A 20,827-nucleotide genomic window follows, 5' to 3' on the forward strand; every position below is an offset into this window, starting at 1 on the left:
GAATGGTAGTCTGCATGTGTTTACTGCATGTTTTCTGTTAATAAACTTAGCACTGATGCATTCTTCATATTTATACAATTAAAGAAAATGACCCCATGCAGAGAATATTCAGTATTGTAAACTTGCTTTATCTGCTTCGTAGTTTTATAAGTGCTATAACTTTTCATGCGATAAAGTAAAGCTTTGATCTATTATTATAGGCATCAGAGATGCGCCGACCAGAAATTTGTAGCAGACATTCGATCTCTGATCGTTTGTAAAGCATTGTTCTGTTAATTGTGATTTTAGCCAAATTTGAACTATAAAAACTACAACTAACTATTATGCAGAAGCAGCGCCGCACTATGACTGTGAGAGCAGCAGCTGTTAAACGAGGTTTTACTATTGTACAACAAAGACAAAATGATTTGGATTTCACGTTTCTAACTGCCTGTAGCATTTTATGTTAGCAGTTATTAGGGTTAGCAGCATTATCAGTACTAACGGTAAACATCAGTCTCTGCGTGTATTCCTTCGATAACACAGAGATTTACCTTCACTATGAGATTCCCAAAAGGCGACGAACATTTAGAAATCCATTATGTTACATAAAGGACGGAGGTCAAAAGCTCAACACGCTAAAAACGGAGCAATCTGGCTGTAATATGTTCAGCTTTCCAGTCATCTGCTGAATTCTTTGTCAGTTCAACGAAACATTCCCAGAGGCAGGTACATATTTATTTCCTGTGGCACAGCCGTCCTTCTCATACCCAAAACAGACAAACTTGATAAAATATGAAATGGAAAGAAGGAGCAAAATTACCTGATGCCACCAAAGTCTAGCTGTCTGTTGTAGCTAGTTGAACAGCCAGCATGCCTCTATAGGAAACAGTTTCCTTTCAAAAAGCCTCTTACAGCTTTTGCACTTCATCTGACTTAATTTTCAAACATCTTCACCACGGAAGAGTTTGGCGGTCATCATGACCTGGTCCCTCTGACTTATGCTGCATTCACTGATTGGTAAAGGGTCTTAATTTTGAGTTTCCAAGCCACTTATAATGATCCGATTCTAGTCACAATTTGATTGCTAGGTGCATGTCTAACAGAAATCAATGCATGAACACAGCGGAGCTCTATAAAATAAATGCTTTATTTTATATCATCACAGTCTTATTTGATCTTTCCATCCACTTTTTTTTGCACATCAAGCTGCCTCTTGGCTCTATTCCAACTTTTGCATTATCAGTTTCAGTACCTCAGGTGAGGGTTCAGGTCAGAGTACTGCATGCTTTCTGTTTGGAGTGTGTATACCCTCCTCTCCCTCATCTCATTTTTCCATTCACTCTGCTTCTGTTTCCTCGCTGTAATGCCTTTTTGATGTGTTTGCATTTCTCTGTGCTGCTTGCCTTGATGCTTTCCTGGAAAGTTTGTTCCCCAAGATATAGAGCAAATGCTCGAGGTATGTTCAAATGAATGCTTGAGTTATCTTCTTCTATATCATATGTTTTTGTACAATACCAAGATTAATCTCCTCTACCTCTACTTCAGTTTTTAAAATAAACTTTTTAAGCTCTTGCTTCTGTGTGCAAGCCTGTTAATTGTAATTCTGTCATTTAATTTTAATCTCTGAATGTCATTTAATCGAAGGGTCCCAGTGGCACGTTAATTAGGAATAAAAATGGTTTTTGAATTCAGTTTGTGCTTCTTATCATCTGGTTGTGACAGAGGGAAGAGAGGAAGATGCTCAGAGAGCTGAAGGTGTTTTTGGATCAGTTAGAGAGAGATTTGCTGCGTGCCCAGGCCACAGAAGGAAGCCTCACTGACAAGTACCAGGTGAGTTTGACTTAGGAAGAAAAACGATGCCTGTTTCGAACAAGAAAAAGTTGTTGCGCTAATTTTGTCTCTGTGTTTTTCAGGCATTCAAAAACTTTCATGTACAGTATGAAATGAAGAAAAAGCAGACAGATCAGCTGCTCCAGCCTGTTCAAAAGGAGGGCAAACTATCAGTGGATCAAGCTCTGGTCAAACAGGCCTGGGACCGTGTGTCTGCCCGGGTAGTTATAGAGCTTTCTTCATATCAAAATTAATAGAATATACAGTAAAATGTATGAGTTATGCTGACTAATTAATTACGTTTTCTGTTTACAAGGTAATTTTGGAAACATTCCAAATTGGAAACTTTCCATGGAAATTATTTTGCTTATATATATTTTTTTCTACAACTTTTAAAGTGACAAACATCAATAGTTTAAATTACGTGTTTATTCCTGGTAATTCCAATAAATTCCCGTTAATTTAATTCAAAGGATCCCTCTTTTAAATTTCCTAAAATTTTGCAGCCCTAATTAGTTTTTTTGTTTTTTGTTGAGAAAACCTTATAAACGAATGCCGGCTGTAGTAGTATTTATTATTTTTCTTCTCTTTGATTAAAAGAAATCCCTGTGTTTCTTCACTTCCAGTGGAGTTCAGGGGAGTGCTAAGGGGCTGGATGAGTGTGTTTGTAGTGGGGTGGGGGTGTGGGAACAGAGAGTGTTTTGTTCGCCAGACACTCCACTTTTCTGGGCATCCATAGCTTGATTGAAGTGGGATAATATGCTGTTCTATCATGATTGCTTGTGTTTAGAACAGCTTCTTCTACTGTTGGATCTTTTTTTTTAGTGGAGTATCTTTCTTTAACTGGGTGTCAATTGCAGCTGTTGGACTGGCACATCCATCTGGATAAGTCTCTGCCTGGACCTCTGGGAGTTATTGGAGCCTGGCTTCACAGAGCAGAGATGGCTCTGAGAGAAGACATTCCTCCCCAACATGTTCACGAAGAAACTGCCAATGTTCTGCACAGAAAACTGGAGCAGCACAAGGTAATGTATCTGTGTAGCCATCATGTTGGCATTATTTATTAGATAAATGCATCGCACCAATGTGAGTATGATTGTGTTTTATGTTGCAGGAAGTATTGAAAAGCTTGGAATCACACAGACAGACTTTCATGCAGATCCACAGAGACAGATCAGTCAATGGCGTACCGGTGCCACCCGAGCAGCTCCAAGACATGGCAGAACGGTCTGGCAGCCCATTTGTTTTTCTCTGTAGTCATCCTTGGTACTTTTGTATAAAAGCTAAGGAGAAACTACATGATATTTGATGTTTCTTTAATGTTCAGGTTCAACTTTGTGTCAACCTCATCGCACTCTCACTTGATTAAGCTGGAATTCTGGGAAATGAAGTATCGATTGATGGCATTTCTTGTTTTGGCTGAGGCAAAGCTCAAGTCCTGGATTATGAAATATGGCCGACGGGAGTCAGTTGAACTCCTGTTACAGAGCTACCTCGTAAGTTGAAATTATTTACATTGGAGGTGTGTTGTTAGAATGGCACAGTTTATGTAAAAAAGAATTTTGCCCTTGCTGTTGTAGACCTTTGTTGAAGGCCACAGATTTTTTGAGCAGTATGAGATCACCTTCACAGCCCTGAAGCAAGCTGCCGAGGTTTATGTGAAGTCTGACAGTTCAAGTAAGATTCTAATATATTTCTTTTACACATACACATTACACCTTTCTCACTTAACTTTATTTTCATGACTATTTAAATTGTAGATTCTCACCAGAGACAACAAAACTGTGAATGAACACATGGAATTATGTAGTAAACAAAAAGTGTGAAGTAACTCTAAACGTTTTAGAATTTTTACAAAATAGTCCTTTGATGACTGCTTTGCTCTCCATGAGCTTCATGAGGTGGTCACCTGAAATGGTTTTCCAAAGAGTCTTAAATATATATATATATATATATATATATATATATATATATATATATATATATATATATATATATATATATATATATTGAGGTTTATTGGGATACATAAACAGTATTTGTTTGGTCTCTTAATGAACAGTCTATCGATTTTATGTTACAGGGACTAAAACCTGTAACAAAGGTAAGTCCAAAAAATGTTTTTGGAAACTAAAATGCTCTTGTTTTCATTCCTTTCTGCAACTCTTAGCCTGCTTTTTGCTTCAACCATCTGCTATCAAAATCTAAAAGGTCTTGATGTATTATGCATGAAGGAATAACTGTAGTTGGAATGGTATTTTAGCATGTTTAACTGATCTAACACACTGTAACATACAAAAGGAACAGCATACATAATCATGTGCTCTTTTTACATAGTATGTTACAGTGCCTCGCCAAACTATTCATACAACCTGAACTTTTTCACATTTTCTCACAGTACAACCTCGAACCTCAATGTATTTTGTTTTTTATGTGACAGACCAACACAAACTTGTGTATGATGGTGAAATGAAAGGAAACATGATATATGGTTTTGAATTTTCTTAAGAAATAAAAATCTGAAAAACTGACTAGAATTAGCATTTGGTCCCCTTTAATAGGTTACCGCTAAATGAAATCTAGTACAAACAAGTGCCTACTGAAGTCACCGGATTAGTCACCAAACTGAGTCAACGTATGTTATTCCCTAATCCAGCGGTCCTCTCAAGGCCTATGAGGTTTCTTACAACATAGAATATTAGAGAACCAAAAACATCATTAAGACCAAGGAACAGAGCAGACAAGTAACAAAGTTGTGGAGACGTTTGAAGCAAGATAAGCTTATAAAATAATATCCTAAGCATTTAACATCTCACAGTTCAAGGCATTATCCAAAACTGTAGAGAATGGCACAACTGCAAACCTAGAAATGGCCATCCACCTAAACTAACAAGTAGAGCATTAATTTCAGAAGCACCCAAAAGGCACATGGTAACTGTGGAGGACCTCCCAAGCTTAGGTCAGTCATGCACTACCAAAAATCTGGCCTTTGTGGAAGCGTAGCAAGAAGAAAGCCGTTGTTGAAATAATCCATGTTAATTGAAGTTTGCCACAAGCCATCTACAGGACACCACAAACATGGGGTCAGATGAGTCCAGAATTAAAAGTCCTTCATGTCCCACACGTAAAACCCTTTGCGTGGTGGAAAAATAACATTGCCCAGCACCCTGAACACTCCATCTCCAAAGTGAAACATGGTGGTGGCACCATCATGCTGTGTACTTAGATATCCTTGTGCTTGAGTGGTACAGTCATATTCCAGAATTAATTGAGAATCCTTGGAAAGACTTGAAAATTGATGTTCACAGACACTCTCCATTCAAACCTATGGAGCTTAAGCTATCTAGCATAGAGGAATGTGCTAAAATTTCATTCTCTTGAAGCAAAAGGCTTGTAGAAACATACCCCAAAAGACTAGTTGTAGCAAAAGGTAGTTCTATAAAGTATTGAAGGGTGGCTGAACGCAACTGCACAGCGCACTTTTCATGTCTTTATTTGTAAAAAACTTTTTGAAGCCATGTATCAATTTATTTCCGCTTTACAATGATATACTACTTTTACTCTATCACATAAATTCCCAATAATACACATTGAAGTCTGTGGTTGTATCGTGACAAATGTGAAAATGGTCAGATGGTATAAAGACACTATTACATCATCATGTAACAGTATATTGGTACTCTATCCACTAATGCTACGCTAAACTTGTCTAATTTCCAGTTGATGAAGCAGAGGGTGTGAGCAAATTCCTGACTGAAACAACAGCTCAGTGGAAGAACCTGGCCCTGGAGGTCCGAAGTGTTCGCAGCATGCTTGAAGAGGTGATCTGTAACTGGGAGAAATATAGCAGCACTGTGGCATCACTGCAAGCCTGGCTGGAGGATGCTGAGCAAATGCTGAACAAATCAGAGAGTGCCAAGCGTGTAAGTAGATTCAGAGACCTGAGAAGGAACAAAAAATGGTCAATTTAATTACATTTATAAAGAATGTGCGTTTCTATAAAAAATGATTTGTCCGTGTAGTCATAAAATGTGCTCTTGCCCTTTTTTACTCTTTTTTTTCATGATGTAGGATTTCTTCAGAAACATTTCTCACTGGATCCAGCAGCACATGGACATGAACGATGCTGGGAATTTTCTTATTGAAACATGTGATGAAACCGTCTCTCGAGATCTAAAGCAGCAGCTTCTGCTGCTGAACGGGAGATGGAGAGAGCTGTTTGTCAAAGTCAAACATGTAAGCTCTGTGAATTGGCTACTAAAATGTTTTGATGTTACCCAGCAGGTACAGCTTTTTAAAATAATAAAGCATTACCTCCTTTCTGTTATACATTGGCTTTCCTATATCATTGGCAGTACGCAAGAGCAGATGAGGTGGATAAGTTGAGGCAAGACTATCAAGATGGAATTAATACCTTAAAGATGTTTATGGATGCAACAAATGAGAAGATGACTGCTCCTGTTCAAGTGTCTTTCCTCAACGTCAGAGCCTTTGTTCAAGATGTTGAGGTTTGACCATCATTTTCACTCACAGTTTAAACCAGTTCTTACTGTGTCTCAGTTCTTTTCTGTTTTGTATGTTGTCATTTAACAATTTAACAATTTTCCGTAGGAAATCAAGCACAAGGTGCCAGCAATGGAAGCAGCCTCCAAGGCTGCAAGCCGCACAGCTCAGCTGTTGACCAAAGACACTCCACAAGAAGAGATTTCTCAAATGATGGCTGTGATGGCTTCTATCAAAGAGCAGCTCAGTAAGGTGAGTGTATGTCAGCATGTACTGTTTTGCAAAAAAAATAATAAAAGATTGATATATTAAGTTCTTGTAATATGAGAGCCAATATAATCTTTTATGATAAGATTATTTTAAGGATCTCTTAATTATTCGGGTTAAAGACGCTGTTAACAACCTCCTCATATGTTTCTTCTGCTTCATGGACATTTGTTATTCTATTGTACTGTCTGGGGCACCAATAAATCAAGAATACCCTTTGAACTTCTTCATAGTTTTCATGTTACAAGCAAACTTTGATGTATTTTATTGAATCTTTATGTGACAGACCAACACAAAGTAGTGTTCAATTGTGAAGTAGAAGAAAAATAATATAATTTTTCAGACGTGTCTCACAAATAAACATCTGTAAAGTGTGGTGTGCATTTGTAATAAACTCTCCTCCTCGAAAACCAGTACCAACTTTGCTTATATAGATATTGAGATGTGTGCCTAATTCCCTTTACGAAATAACTCAAGCTCAATCAGATTGGGAGGAGAGCATCTGTGATTAACGATTTTCAAGCCTTTTCACAGACTCTTCTTTTCTTTTTTCTTCTTAATGTGTCCTGTCTGGCAGAGTAGCGCACAGAATTGTTGTGTGAGTGCCAAGAAGAAGCCCAACAGATTTACTTTCACAAGTGATTCGTTACGGCTAACACTATAGTGCTCCGCTTGACATATATAAAAAGAAACTTTATTAGAAACTGCTTTGAGATCACTTCAATTGCAATGGACACAGATGGAAATGAAAAGAAAAAAAAGAAGCAAGAAAGAGAGAGAGGTCGGGCCGCAATGACAAGGCAAGAGCCCAACGCAATGCTACCCCAGCAGAGCAGCACAGTGCCAAGCCCGCCCAACCACCCCTCCAACGCCAGCAGGCCCAGCCTGCCAGTCCATTAGATAGAAACAACATAAAAATTTATAAATAAACATGCGCCATTCGGGTACCCGCAACCGGGCCGACCAACAGCCCCAAGACGAGCACAACTCACCAGCCGCTCCAGTGCAGGTACAAGATGTGCTCCACCGCCCAACCCACCCGACTGCCACCGCATCCCGTCGCCAGGCCAGGGGCCCGAGCCGCAGGAAGAAGCATCGGAGGAAGGCCACTACTGCCAAATACCGGGCACCTCGCCAACACCACACGTGAACGGGGTTGTGGAAAGACCCCAAGCCTACATCTTTTCACAGACTCTTAATTGGATTTAAGTCTGGATCGTTCTAATACATAAATTCGCTTTCATCTAAACCATTTCATTGTAGTTCTGCCTGTACGATTAGAATCATTGTGGGGCTGAAAAGTAAACCTCCATCCCAGTCTCAAGGCTTCTGCAGCCTCTAACAGGTTGTTTTTCCCCATCAACTGTGATCAGCGTAACTACTCCCATTGAAGAGAAACATCCCCATAGCATGATGCTACCTCATGTTTAATGATGGGGATGGTGTGTTCAGGGTGATGTGTAGGGTTAGTTTTCTTACACATATGGCATGTAAGCCAAAAGCTCTCACCAACAGCTTTCTTCTTCCCTCTCTTCTATAAAAGCCAGATTTGTGGAGTGCACCACTAATTATCCTTTTTAAAGCTTTTCCCACCTGAGCTATGGATCTCTACAGTTCCCCCAGAGTTACTACGGGCCTCTTACTGTTCTTTGCGTTGTTCTTTCACATAAATTCACAATAAAATATCGGTGTGAATACTTTTACAAGGCACTGTACATCCCAAATGACTGGTAAATTATGTCAGCAATTTCGTCTAAATAACATGTCATGTTTCTTTTTATCACATGCCTTTTTCCAATCAGGTTAGGGAGAGATGTCTCCCTCTGCTTAGGGAGTCTCAGTCTCTCTTACTTCCACTGGAAGAAATGGAAAGGAACATCACAGGCTTCTACCAAGCTCTGGAAAAGGCTAGTTGTATCACCAGCACCACAGACTCTGAGAGACCAGTAGATTTTAAACAGAAATGCCAGGTAACTAACACAAAAATTCAGTATTATTAAATGTCATGCTTAGGGACAAAAATGTTGAATAAACACTCTTTCCCAGCATGTTTAATTTGTCTGGTTTTAGCTGAATTATTAACTTAATATCGTATTATCATATAAATAACACCCTAGCTGTAATTACTACAGGAGCTGGCAACCTACACACACAGCTGTAAGAAGTGCCTGACAGTAATAGAAAGAAACCACCAAGCCATCCAAAAAATAATGAGCACCAGTAAAACGCTGCAGCACATGGACATGAGTCTACTGCAGAAACGGGTGGCAGACCTGCAGACTTCGTCACAGGTAACCTTCACAATCTAAGACATGTCTCAAAATGTGTCAGCAGTGAAGTGACGCCATGTTTGATTGCCTTTAGAACATGATTAAGGAATCTACAGAGTGGCGAAAGCATGTGGAGGCAAACAGCAGCCTCATGAAGAGGTTTGATGAGTCACGAGTCGAGCTAGAGAAGGTTCTCAAAATGGCACAGAACTGTCTTACAGAGAGAGGCAACCCAGAGGAACTGCTGAAGAAACACACGGTAGGGATCTTTTGAAAGGTTGAAGTGTTTTAATCAAAATTGAGTGGTGCAGTTTTTCAAAGTTTTTATTCAATAACAGATGGACCGATATGAATATTGTGGTTGACTTTTGATCTCTGGTTTTGTACAAATTAGACCTGGCAATACCAGTATAAACCATTCAGATTTTTTTTAAACAAACACAAAACCATTATTTAGTTGGGATGTTAGATTGGCTTTATCATCATCATGTATTAGTGATTAGTAGAGTTCCTGCAGCTAGCATTACAAAACAGCAGGACTTTACTCTAAAACTGACAGTTCTTGATCCAGATTATTCCATGAAAGGGGTTAAACGGTCAATAGGAATAAGCAGGTATGTTCCCCATACCTAACTCATACTGAAAATAGCAGACATTGAGTCTTCTTCTCTAATGCTAATATTCCATGCTGACCGCAAATAACATGAATCGCTTAGAATTGAGCAATTTTAGGATTCATGACGATTCTTGGAATTTTGCTAATTTTCTGGTGCAATTTGTGACGCCATAAGGTTCAGTTATGACACAGTTAAGATAGATAAATATAAATCATGAGATTTGGCTTGATTCGGATGAATATTGTCAAGAATTCAGTACGATTTACAAGAAGCTTTTAAGTATACTGCACGAACATTAGGAATCAGTTAGGAATCGAGTTACAATATGCATCTAAGAATCAGGTTTGATTAAATTTGAATTTGTCAATATTCCTGACAATTTCAGGAATTTTCTGTCAAGATATAATAAAGGGTGATGAGGGACTAGCAGCAGTGAAGGTTAGTTGAATGATAACTGTTGATATTTAAAAGTAAAAAATGTTTTGAGGGAAGTGATTGTTTTTGACAATAAAATGTAAAAAACAAAATAAAAAAATGAAGTATACTTTGCTTTATAATTCTTATTTATCTTAAATACATTCTCATTTTACATTGTTTTTCTAAAGGCAGAAGAGAGACTTGTGCAGTTTTAGGGGTGCAATGGCCCTGAGTGTTCAAGACAACGCTTCACGAATCCCAGATTGAGTTAAGAACACATAGGAATGCCTAGAATCAATTAGGAATCAGTTACCTAAGAATAGACTAGGAATTTGTAAAGGATTAACTGAGACTTTTTGAATTTGGTAGTTCAGCACCAACATTTTAAACAGCTCAAAACTTTTGCCATGAATTCCAGATGGCCCAAGAATTGCAAGAACTGACCAAGAATAAAAAATGAATCAGTAAGGAATTAAGGAAGTTATTACAGTTCAACTAAGAATCCTGAAATGTTTATATTGTTGGTGATTTGTGTTCCTGATCTGCGTGAAATAGGGGCTTAAGCAAGTATTTCCATACCAAAGAATGTTACTGCAAACTGGAACTGGTAGGCCTAAGTATGGTCCTTTCACTGATCAGAGAAAAAATGTAACTGCATGGGCAAGTAACTTTTTTACAAATGACTTTGAGCATGTTGATCAAAAAATACCAAAATAAGATAACATAAAAGTGAACCACTGATTAGGATAATAAACATTTACTTCAAATAGACCTAACATCTCTCGGTTAGAGTTTGAACCCTGACAACATCTTGGTGTTATTTGCAGGAATTCTTTGGACAGCTCGACCAGCGGATTTTGAATGCATTCCTCAAGGCTTGTGATGAGCTGACAGATATTTTGCCTGAGCAGGAGCAGCAGTCGCTGCAGGAAACAGTTCGAAAGCTGCACAAACACTGGAAGGTTGGTGGAAAATGAATCCATTAAATATATAATTTCTAATAATTAATATCAGGATCTTAAAGATAAACCTTTATTTCAAGATATTCTAAATACATGTATCAATTCTTCGGTTATAATTCTGCTATCGTAATACAAAAACTAAATTGTCCAAACACAGATTTACAGCTGTTTAGATGTATTTCTCATACTCGTACTCGTCGTCTTCCGCTTTATCCGGGACTGGGTCGCGGGGACAGCAGACTCAGCTGAGACGCCCAGAGGTCCCTCTCCCCAGACACCTCCTCCAGCTCCTCCGGGGGGAGCAAAAGGCGTTCCCAGGCCAGCCGAGAGACGTGGTCCCTCCAGCGTGTCCTGGGCCGTCCCCTGGGCCTCCTCCCGGTGGGACGTGCCTGGAACACCTCCCGAGGAAGACGTCCAGGTTGTATCCGGTACAGATGCCTGAGCCACCTCAACTGGCTCCTCTCGATGTGGAGGAGCAGCGGCTCTACTCCGAGCCCCTCCCGGATGGCCGAGCTTCTCACCCTATCTCTAAGGGAGTGCCTGGCCACCCAACGGAGGAAGCTCATTTCAGCCACTTGTATCCGGGATCTTGTTCTTTCAGTCATGACCCAAAGTTCATGGCCATAGGTGAGGGTAGGAACGTAGACCAACCGGTAAATCGAGAGCTTCACTTTTCGGCTCAGCTCTCTCTTCACCACAACGGACCGGCACAGTGCCCCCATTACTGCGGCAGCCGCACCGATCCGTCTGTCGATCTCCCGCTCCATTTTTTCCTCACTCGTGAACAAGACCCCGAGATACTTAAACTCCTCCACTTGAGGCAGGAACTCCCCTCCAACCTGAAGAGGACCAGCCACCCTTTTCCGGTCGAGAACCATGGCCTCGGACTTGGAGGAGCTGATCTTCATCCCAGCCTCTTCACACTCGGTTGCGAACCGCCACAGCGCATGCTCTAGGTCTTGGCTAGAGGGGACCAGCAGGACCACATCATCTGCAAAAAGAAGAGACGAAATCCACTGGTCCCGAAACCAGACCCCCTCCGGCCCTTGGCTGCACCTACAAATCCTGTCCATAAAAGTTATGAACAGGACCGGTGACAAAGAGCAGCCCTGCCGGAGTCCAACGTACACCGGGAACAGGTCCGACTTAGTGCCGGCAATGCGGACCAAACTCCTGCTCCGCTCGTACAGGGACCGGATGGCCCCTAATAAAGGGCCCCCGATTCCATACTCCTGGAGCACCCCCCACAGGGCATCACGAGGGACACAGTCGAATGCCTTCTCCAGGTCCACAAAACACATGTGGACCAGTTGGGAAATCTCCCATGAACCCTCGAGTACCCTGTAGAGGGTATAGAGCTGGTCCAGTGTTCCACGGCCGGGACCAAAACCACACTGCTCCTCCTGAAGCCGGGGTTCGACTATCGGCCGGACTCTCCTCTACAATACCCTGGCGTAGGCCTTACCAGGGAGGCTGAGGAGTGTGATCCCCCTGTAGTTGGAACACACCCTCTGTAAGAAGGGGGACCACCACCCCAGTCTGCCAGTCCAGAGGCACTGTCCCCGACCGCCACGCAATGTTGAAGAGGCGTGTCAACCATGACAGCCCAACAACATCCAGAGATTTGAGGTACTCAGGGCGGATCTCATCCACCCCCGAAGCCTTGCCACCGTGGAGCTTTTTAACCACCTCGGTGACTTCAGCCTGGGTGATGAAAGAGTCCAACCCCGAGTCCGCATCCTCTGTTTCCACCACGGAATGCGTGATGGCAGGATTGAGGAGATCCTCGAAGTACTCCTTCCACCGCCCGATAATGTCCTCAGTCGAGGTCAGCAGCCTCCCACCCCCACTATAAACAGTGTTGGCGAAGCACTTCTTCCCCCTCCTGAGGCGCCGGACGGTTTGCCAGAATCGCTTCGAGGCCAACCGGTAGTCCTTCTTGTATTTCTATGACACTTTAGCTGTTTGAAAGTGACTGGAAACCATGCTGCCATAAATATGAGATTACACTTGCAGAATTTTCTCTTCTCTCAGGATATACAGACAGACATCCCCTTTCATCTCCTGCACCTGAAGGTGGAGGGTGAGAGGAGCAAGCTGATGATGTCGTTGCAGGGCTGCCAGGCAGAACTGACCAGGGAAAATCGGCACCTGGCTAACATGGGGAGCGAGAGGCTCATCAAGGAGCACAGGGTGAGCGTAGCATTGCTACCTTAACAACATGTGCTGCTTATTTAAGTGAGAAGAAAATTAAAGTGCCTTGCAAAAGTATTCATACCACTTGAACTACAAACTTCAATGATTTTATTGAGATTTTCGTGTGATTGACCCACACAAAGTAGTGCTTACTTGTGAAGTGGAAGGAAAAAACATTTCTTTACTAGTAAAGATCTGAAAAGTGTAGTATGCATTTGTTTTATTGGAGTTGTAGTTGCTAGTCTTTGTGCTCAAACTCAACCAGCTTTGCACATCTAGAGACTGAAATAGTTAAATGGTAAATGGACTGAGTTTCTATAGCGTGTTTCTAGTAATACCACTCAAAGCGCTTCACACTATAGCCACATTCATCCAATCGCATTCAGAAACACAAACATATTCATATACCGATACACAGATTGGTAGGCAATTTAGGGTTAAGTGCCTTGCCCAAAGGTATATCAACATGTAGCAGGAGAAAGCTAGAATTAAACCCACAACGTTTGGGTTGCAAGATGAATCTCTTCCTACTGAGCCACAGTCACCCAAAGTTCTTTGCAAAATAACTATATTTCCATAAGATTAGATGGAGACATCTGTGAACAGCAATTTTTAAGTTTTATAACAGATTCCTAACTGGATTTAGGTCTAAAATTTGACTGGGCCGTTCTAACACACAAATATGCTTTTATCTCAACCATTCCAATGTAGCTCTGACTGTATTTGTAGGGTTGTTTTTCTGCTGGAAGGTGAATTTCCACCATCTATCTGTTTTTTTTCCAAAAATGCCCTTTATTTATAGCTCCATCCATCTTTGCATGAGCTATGACCAATTTGCCACATCCCCGCTTATGCCTGGTTCACACAGCAAGATAATTATGTCAGCTTTTGACCCGATCTTCCCCTTTGACAATCTTAAGGATGCCTCGATTATTGTGTTGGCTCTAAAGACAATCGTATGAGATATTCCTGCTGTGTGTGGTGTGTTAAGAGTGATCTAGTCTTCTAGGAAAGACATCGGGAATGCTCCTACCTCAAATCAGGGATATTCAACATGTTGGATTGTCTTGGTCCAATATCCTAGTGTTAGGGGTGTTCCCCAAGGACAAATGAGCATGCAACCTGTTGAATGTGATGTGAAGCCAATCAGAAAGTTTATTTCAGCACTCTTATTTCAACTGTAATTAACCAGGAAAGCTCAATGAAATATCAGAACAGAGAAGAATCTAAACACAGTGGAACGACGTTTTCTGAGAAAAAAAACACAACCACTCACCTCAATATAATAGTGTAGCAAGTAGAGCCCCTGGTTACGCTTTCTCCACTCCTTTAACCAATGTCTTTCATTTTTGTAATTTTTTTTCTTTGTTAAAATTACTCCACAAACTATCGCCATTGCGTCTTCCTCGTCTGCCGTGTTTATTTACTCTGAAGTCATGTTTGATGTCAAGAGGTTTTGTGAGATTTCCCGTCTGACATCTGAATGTTCGTGAGTGAAATCTGTTCGTGTGTGCTTGCTGTGTGGCTGTACACCACACAATGTAGGACCAAACCTGTTATATCTGCGATTTTTTATCGTCATGTTTGGGGTCTCTCAGATTTTGAAAATCAGCCGACAATTTTATTATCTTGCTTTGTGAACCAGACATTAGGTACAGCAGCCCGACAGCATCATGCTGCCACTGTCCTGTTTCGCCATGGGGATGGTGATTTACGATCATCTGCTGTGGTAATTTTCCTCGACACATGTAGCCAAAACATTTATAGACATTTATTTGTGAAAAATGGTGTATCTGTCACGGAGTGACATTTTTGGACTTTGTTTGTGGCTTTGTGTTTGTTTACCTTTTGCTTTGATTTTTCTATTTCGGTTTTTGTATCATGTTTTCTTTTCTCCCTCTTGCGCCTCCTAGTGTTTTCTTCTTAAGTTCTTTTATGGTTGTTTTCTTATTACTTGGTATGGTTTATTATTATTATTGTAATTATTATAGTTCTTGGTCTTCCCTGGATTCTCTAGTTTTATTTCTCTTTAGTATCTTTGTGTTTAATTGTGTTTTATTATTTGTTCCTTTGCACTCTTCTTGTTTACTAGTTTATTTTCTGTTTCCTTTCCAGTTAATTCAGTCAGTGTGGTTAGGTTTGTTTACTTTTGTATTTAGGTTTTCTTTATGGGTTCTTTGTTTGTTCTCAGGTTGTTGTTGTTGTTCCTATGTTCCCTCTAGTTCTCTTTCAACATTCGTTTCAGTATCTCACTATGGGACACGCCTCCAGCGCCTGTCCCCCAGAAGCTCTATTACATTACGCCAGTCTTGACTGGCAGGCGGAAGTGACGTCCGCTCCCATGGGAGGACTTCCTCCCAGTATAAAAGTTGACGTCACGTAGGTGATCTTCAGTCTAACACCTCTTCTCGCTCCCAGAAGCACCTCTCAGACGGTCATTACAGTAACTTGAGCTAGCTTAACTGTTCACAGAGCGAGCTAACAACTCGGTCGCCAAGCGCTTCTCAATAACTGTGCTCGACTGTTCTGAGTCCCTTTCAACGCTGGTCTGTCGCCAAACAGCAGCGCTGCAACTGGTCACCAAACTAGCTGCAACCTTAACGGAGCTTAAGAAGTTGTGTAACTTGCACACGTTCTCACCATGAACAGAGTCAAGCCACCATCTAGAACCTGCACATGTGGCAATCTCATAGCTGGGGCAGATACCCACTCTGTCTGCGCTTCGTGTCTGGGGCTGCAACATGCCCAGGACGCGTTGGCGTCACCGGCGAGCTGCGAGCACTGTGCACGGCTCTCCCTTAAGTCTCGTCGGCGCAGGCTAGCACGCCAAGCTAGCCTGTCAGAGGTTGATCCTATGATGGGGGTAGCCAATCCCCCGCCACCGGAGCTTCCTGGTACTGATGAGAGAGAGCCCACTTTGGCTGGAGCCAGTTGGGGTGATCAGCTCGACGCTGTCGCGCCACTGACTGACCCAGAGGAAGACGAGGCCGCACTTCCAGGTTTCAGTACTCTTGCTAATGCCGAGTCCGAATCTGAAGTGGAGTCCATCAGTCTCGGGTCTGACGACGACGAGCTGGACTGCGGGCCTTATGCCATCCAGTCGGTTGCAAAGCCCTCGGTGACGGATGACACCAGCCGCTGCGGTTTCCCAAACCCGACGGCAACGGATCTGCATGATGTCTGCAGAAGGGCAGCAAAGAAGCTGGGCATCGAGTGGCCGGAAACCCTCACCGAAACTACCACATCTCGATATGAGGGGAAGCGGCTTCCGAGAGCCAAATCCTCCGGCAGACAGCTGTTGCCGGTCTTTCCCGAGTGCCTCGAGGAAGCGACCCGGTCTTGGAGCAATCCTCTCACCGCCAAGAACCCCGCCCTGGGAGGGTCGGCGCTGGACTGGACGGGCATGGAGGCCGGCGGTTTTTCACATCTGCCTCCCGTAGAACCTCTGCTGGCATCTCACCTGCACCCATCGCAGAAGTCAGCCATGATAGCGGCAGGACCCACCCTTCCCTTCAAAGCTGACTCTTTTCAGTCCACTCTGAATGAGAAAAGCTACAAGGCGGTGGCTGCATCTGTTAAAGCCTTAAACGCTTCGTCTCTTCTCCTCGCTTACCAAGCGGAATTACAGGAGCAGATGACTGGCACACCGATGGCCGATTTGTGGGACGAGTTGTGCATGGTGACAGACCTATGCCTGCGTCTCCACAGAAGCGCTGTCCAAGCATCCGGGAGAGCCATGGCCCTGATGGTCCCTCAGGAGAGAGCTAGATGGCTGAACCTCTCTAGCCTGTCTCAGAGGGAAAAGAACCAGCTCCTCGACACCCCCGTGGACCCGAAGAGCTTATTCGGACCCACTGTGGCAGCCATGCAAAAACGCTGTGAGGAAAAGAAGAGGGAAGGTGAAGCGCTAAAGCTGTGTCTGCCCAGGAAAGCGCAGCCTCCTCCCCCTCCAGCACCCCGTGTGCCGTTCGCTCAAGCGGCGGCTCGACCGGCCTGCCGCATCCCCAAACGCCAGCCGCAGTCAGCGGACCGTGGGAAACAAACCGAGCTCAAAGGTGCTTGGGGAAGGAAGCCATTCGCTCCCCCGACAACGCCGGGGAACCAAGCGATCCCTTCCGCTACTGTGAGCGCAAAGAGAAAGAGGCGCGCTACCTAGGGAGCCGTCTTCGGGGTGGGAGAGCAGGATCTGCCAGACACCTGCACCCCCCCTACCAGGACACGTCCTGTCCCAGTTCGAGTTCAGAACGCCACGTTCAAGGCAACTCAAACGGCCTGCAGAGCTGACGTTGGAGCTCATCGTTCAGAGCCGATCGAAGCGGAGGAGGATCAAAGCCACCGAGAGCTCAGTGGAGCCGCAGCTGTGGCCAGAAAGCACACACCAGTGCACAAACACATGCCAGTGTCTAAAAACACAACCTTCCCCCTTCACAACATGTTCAATAAAGTTGTTTTCTGGCACGCATCCAGGCCTGGAGCCGAGGGCGCAGCCACAACAAAAAAACATGAAAAATATGTTAAAAATAACACAAGGACAGGACATGGCCGTGCAGCTGCACATGAGGCCACGAGGGGGAGCTCTCGCTCCAGCTTTGGCACAGCGGCAGGCTGGAGCTCCCGCTCCACCCTTGCCACAGCTGCACATGAGGCCTCAAGGGGGAGCTCTCACCCTACCTCTAACACAGCAGGCTGTTTTTTCTGTGGAAGAAGCAGACCTGGGACGAGCGCAGCTGGCAGTTGTAGCGGAACAGCAGATCCCTCAGCCGGTGTTGCGCAGTGTTTACACGGAAGCACCTTTAGGTCCACTGGCAAACAAGACTCAACTGTGGCGAGCGTGTGGAGCATCAGATTGGGTGATAAAGACTGTATCCAAGGGATACAGGCTCCAATTTGTGACAGCCCCACCCCGTTTCAAGGGCATAGTACAGTCATACGCTCGGGGAGAGTCCGCTCGCGTCCTGCAAGAGGAAATAATTTCCCTGCAGCACAAAAGAGCTGTCCGGCTGGTACCGCCGGAGCAAAGCAGAGATGGGTTTTACTCCAGATACTTTCTCGTGCCGAAAAGGGGCGGGGGTCTGCGACCGATATTGGATCTGCGGGCTCTGAACACATATCTGAGACGGTATTCGTTCAGGATGCTAACACACGCAGCTCTGATAAAGTTTGTGCGTCAAGGAGACTGGTTTGTCTCCATAGACTTGAAAGACGCATATTTCCATATCCCTATATACCCCCCTCACAGAAAATACCTCAGATTTGCGTTTCAGGGAAAGATATACGAGTACCTGGTACTTCCTTTTGGCCTCTCACTGAGCCCACGTGTGTTCATGAAATGCACCGAGGCAGCCATCGCGCCTCTGAGGGAAAGGGGGATGCGTCTGGCGACGTATATAGATGATTGGCTGATTGCAGCTCAGTCTTTAGAGGAGCTCAGGACGCATGCCGAGATGCTTACTTTACATCTGACAGCCCTGGGATTCACAATAAACTGGGAAAAGAGCATTTTAACCCCAGTACAAACAATCACCTTCATTGGCCTGTCCCTGAATTCAGTCGAGTTCAGAGCGCGCCTCTCAGCGGAACGAGTAAAAGCCTTTCAGGCTTGTCTGGCACTCTTTCGCAGAGGCACACAGGTGAAATTCAGGTTATGCCTCAGACTGCTCGGTCTGATGTCATCTGCGCTGGCGGTCATCACACTCGGCCGTCTACACATGCGCCTGTTTCAAAGGTGGGTGGCGTCACTCAGCTTGAGCCCCACACGCCATGCTCACCGCAGCGTCCTGGTGCGCTGAGCCCGTGGAAGCGTCCCGGTTTTCTCAACACCGGCGTTACCATGGGAACCATCCTGACGAGGAAGGTAATTACCACAGATGCCTCGCTGACAGGCTGGGGAGCCACTCACAAGGGGATGATGGTAAACGGTGTTTGGAGTCCACAAACACAGACAGCTCACATAAATTGTCTGGAACTCCTGGCCGTGATGCTGGGACTGAGACACTTTCTGCCCTTTATCAAAGGGCACCATGTTTTGGTCAGAACGGACAACACAACAGTGGTTGCTTACATCAACAGACAGGGGGGTCTGCACTCACGTCATTTACACGAGCTGGCATACAGACTGATAATCTGGACCAGCTCACACTTGCTGTCGCTAAGAGCGACTCACGTGCCAGGGGTAATGAACAGAGGCGCGGATCTGCTGTCAAAGGGCAATCTCCGCTACAAAGAGTGGAAACTCCACAGCGAGGTGATGTCCCAGATATGGAAGAGGTACTGTCGAGCGGAGGTCGACCTCTTCGCATCAGGGGAAAATGCTCAGTGTCCGATGTTTTTCTCACTGACAGAGCAACAAGCTCCGCTTGGGCTGGATGCTCTAGCGCACAAATGGCCGCCGGCCCTATTGTACGCCTTTCCCCCGCTGGAACTGATCATTCCTACTCTCACCAGGGTGCGAGAGGGAAAACACTCACTCATTCTGATAGCTCCCCGCTGGCCAGGGAAACATTGGCTAGCGGAGATTTTTCAGATGCTACACGGCGAGCCATTGCGGCTTCCCCTCCGCAGAGATCTCCTGACGCAGGCACGCGGAGAAATATTTCATCCGCATCCAGAGCGCATGGCCCTATGGGCCTGGCCTGTGAGGGGTTAAATCTGGCTGCCAGTGGGCTTCCCCAGAGCGTTATTGACACAATTCAAAATGCAAGGGCCGTTTCCACGCGTAACGTGTATGAGGGTAAATGGCAGGCATTTGTGGGTTGGTGCGCAAAAACCTATGGTGAGCGTAATGCAAAGCCCTGTGTCGGACGTTTTAACTTTTCTGCAGGCACTGTTGGATAAAGGCTTGGCTTTTTCCACTGTGAAGGTGTACCTGGCTGCTATTTCAGCCTGTCACGTTGGCTTTGGTGACAAAACAGTGGGGCAGCACCCCCTGGTGTGTCAATTTATGAAAGGTGCACGACGGCTCCGTCCAGTGTCGAGGAGCCTCACTCCTTCATGGGATTTACCTATGGTACTCGATGCGTTGTCACGTGCACCGTTCGAACCGTTGCAGCAGGTTGAGCTCAAAGTGCTTTCCTTTAAAACGGCCTTATTGATTGCTCTGGTTTCTGCTAAGCATGTGAGTGACATTCAAGCACTCTCAGTTAACCCGTCCTGCATGCAGTTTCTGGGTGAGTCAAGGGTTTTACTGAAACCTAATCCTGCCTTTATACCTAAGGTTGCTACGGCTCTGCCATGCCGTGCCCTTGAATTAATGGCTTTCTACCCACCACCATTCTCCTCTCAGGAGCATGAACGACTGCATACGCTCTGCCCAGTACGAGCTCTGCGGTTATATGTGGAAATAACAGCAGATTTTCGTAAATCAGAGCAGCTGTTTGTGTCGTGGGCTTCATCACATAAAGGAAAGCCTCTCACAAAGCAACGTCTTTCGCATTGGGTAGTGGGGGCTATTATTATGGCTTATGAGAGCAGAGGCCGTGCACCCCCTGCAGGTCTGCGGGCTCATTCCACTCGTGGTGTGGCATCATCCTGGGCACTGTTCCAGGGTATACCTGTGGAGGAAATATGTGAGGCTGCCAACTGGGCGACCCCTCACACCTTCACTAGGTTCTATAAACTGGATGTCACCAGGCCCACACTGGCTCACACGGTTCTGGGTGTGGGTTCCACATTGCCATGAATGCAGGATGCAATCTGTTGGTCTTCGAGTGAGCTTATCTGGCAATACGGGAGCAGAAATATCCCATAGTGAGATACCGAAACGAATGTTGAAAGAGAACTTTAG

The 20,827-nt window shown here is 44.4% G+C and overlaps 1 protein-coding gene across 2 annotated transcripts in view; it reads left to right on the forward strand.

Annotated features, from left to right (window-relative positions):
• syne1b (spectrin repeat containing, nuclear envelope 1b) overlaps nucleotides 1-20,827 on the forward strand; it is a 138,930-nt gene that overhangs the window by 20,272 nt on the left and 97,831 nt on the right. Inside the window, exons 9-24 of one of the 2 annotated variants that reach the window (XM_047345974.1) lie at nucleotides 1,406-1,438; nucleotides 1,705-1,812; nucleotides 1,896-2,033; nucleotides 2,673-2,837; nucleotides 2,927-3,039; nucleotides 3,140-3,308; nucleotides 3,393-3,489; nucleotides 5,533-5,735; nucleotides 5,884-6,048; nucleotides 6,168-6,320; nucleotides 6,424-6,567; nucleotides 8,385-8,552; nucleotides 8,715-8,873; nucleotides 8,947-9,111; nucleotides 10,714-10,848; nucleotides 12,883-13,041. In XM_047345974.1, the coding sequence (XP_047201930.1) occupies nucleotides 1,406-1,438; nucleotides 1,705-1,812; nucleotides 1,896-2,033; nucleotides 2,673-2,837; nucleotides 2,927-3,039; nucleotides 3,140-3,308; nucleotides 3,393-3,489; nucleotides 5,533-5,735; nucleotides 5,884-6,048; nucleotides 6,168-6,320; nucleotides 6,424-6,567; nucleotides 8,385-8,552; nucleotides 8,715-8,873; nucleotides 8,947-9,111; nucleotides 10,714-10,848; nucleotides 12,883-13,041 (2,274 nt within the window). The remainder of the gene's footprint in view (nucleotides 1-1,405; nucleotides 1,439-1,704; nucleotides 1,813-1,895; nucleotides 2,034-2,672; nucleotides 2,838-2,926; nucleotides 3,040-3,139; nucleotides 3,309-3,392; nucleotides 3,490-5,532; nucleotides 5,736-5,883; nucleotides 6,049-6,167; nucleotides 6,321-6,423; nucleotides 6,568-8,384; nucleotides 8,553-8,714; nucleotides 8,874-8,946; nucleotides 9,112-10,713; nucleotides 10,849-12,882; nucleotides 13,042-20,827) is intronic. The other variant, XM_047345975.1, reaches the window with a different exon arrangement.

The sequence above is a fragment of the Girardinichthys multiradiatus genome, chromosome 19 (genome assembly GCF_021462225.1).
Source record: "Girardinichthys multiradiatus isolate DD_20200921_A chromosome 19, DD_fGirMul_XY1, whole genome shotgun sequence".
Taxonomy (NCBI): domain Eukaryota; kingdom Metazoa; phylum Chordata; class Actinopteri; order Cyprinodontiformes; family Goodeidae; genus Girardinichthys; species Girardinichthys multiradiatus.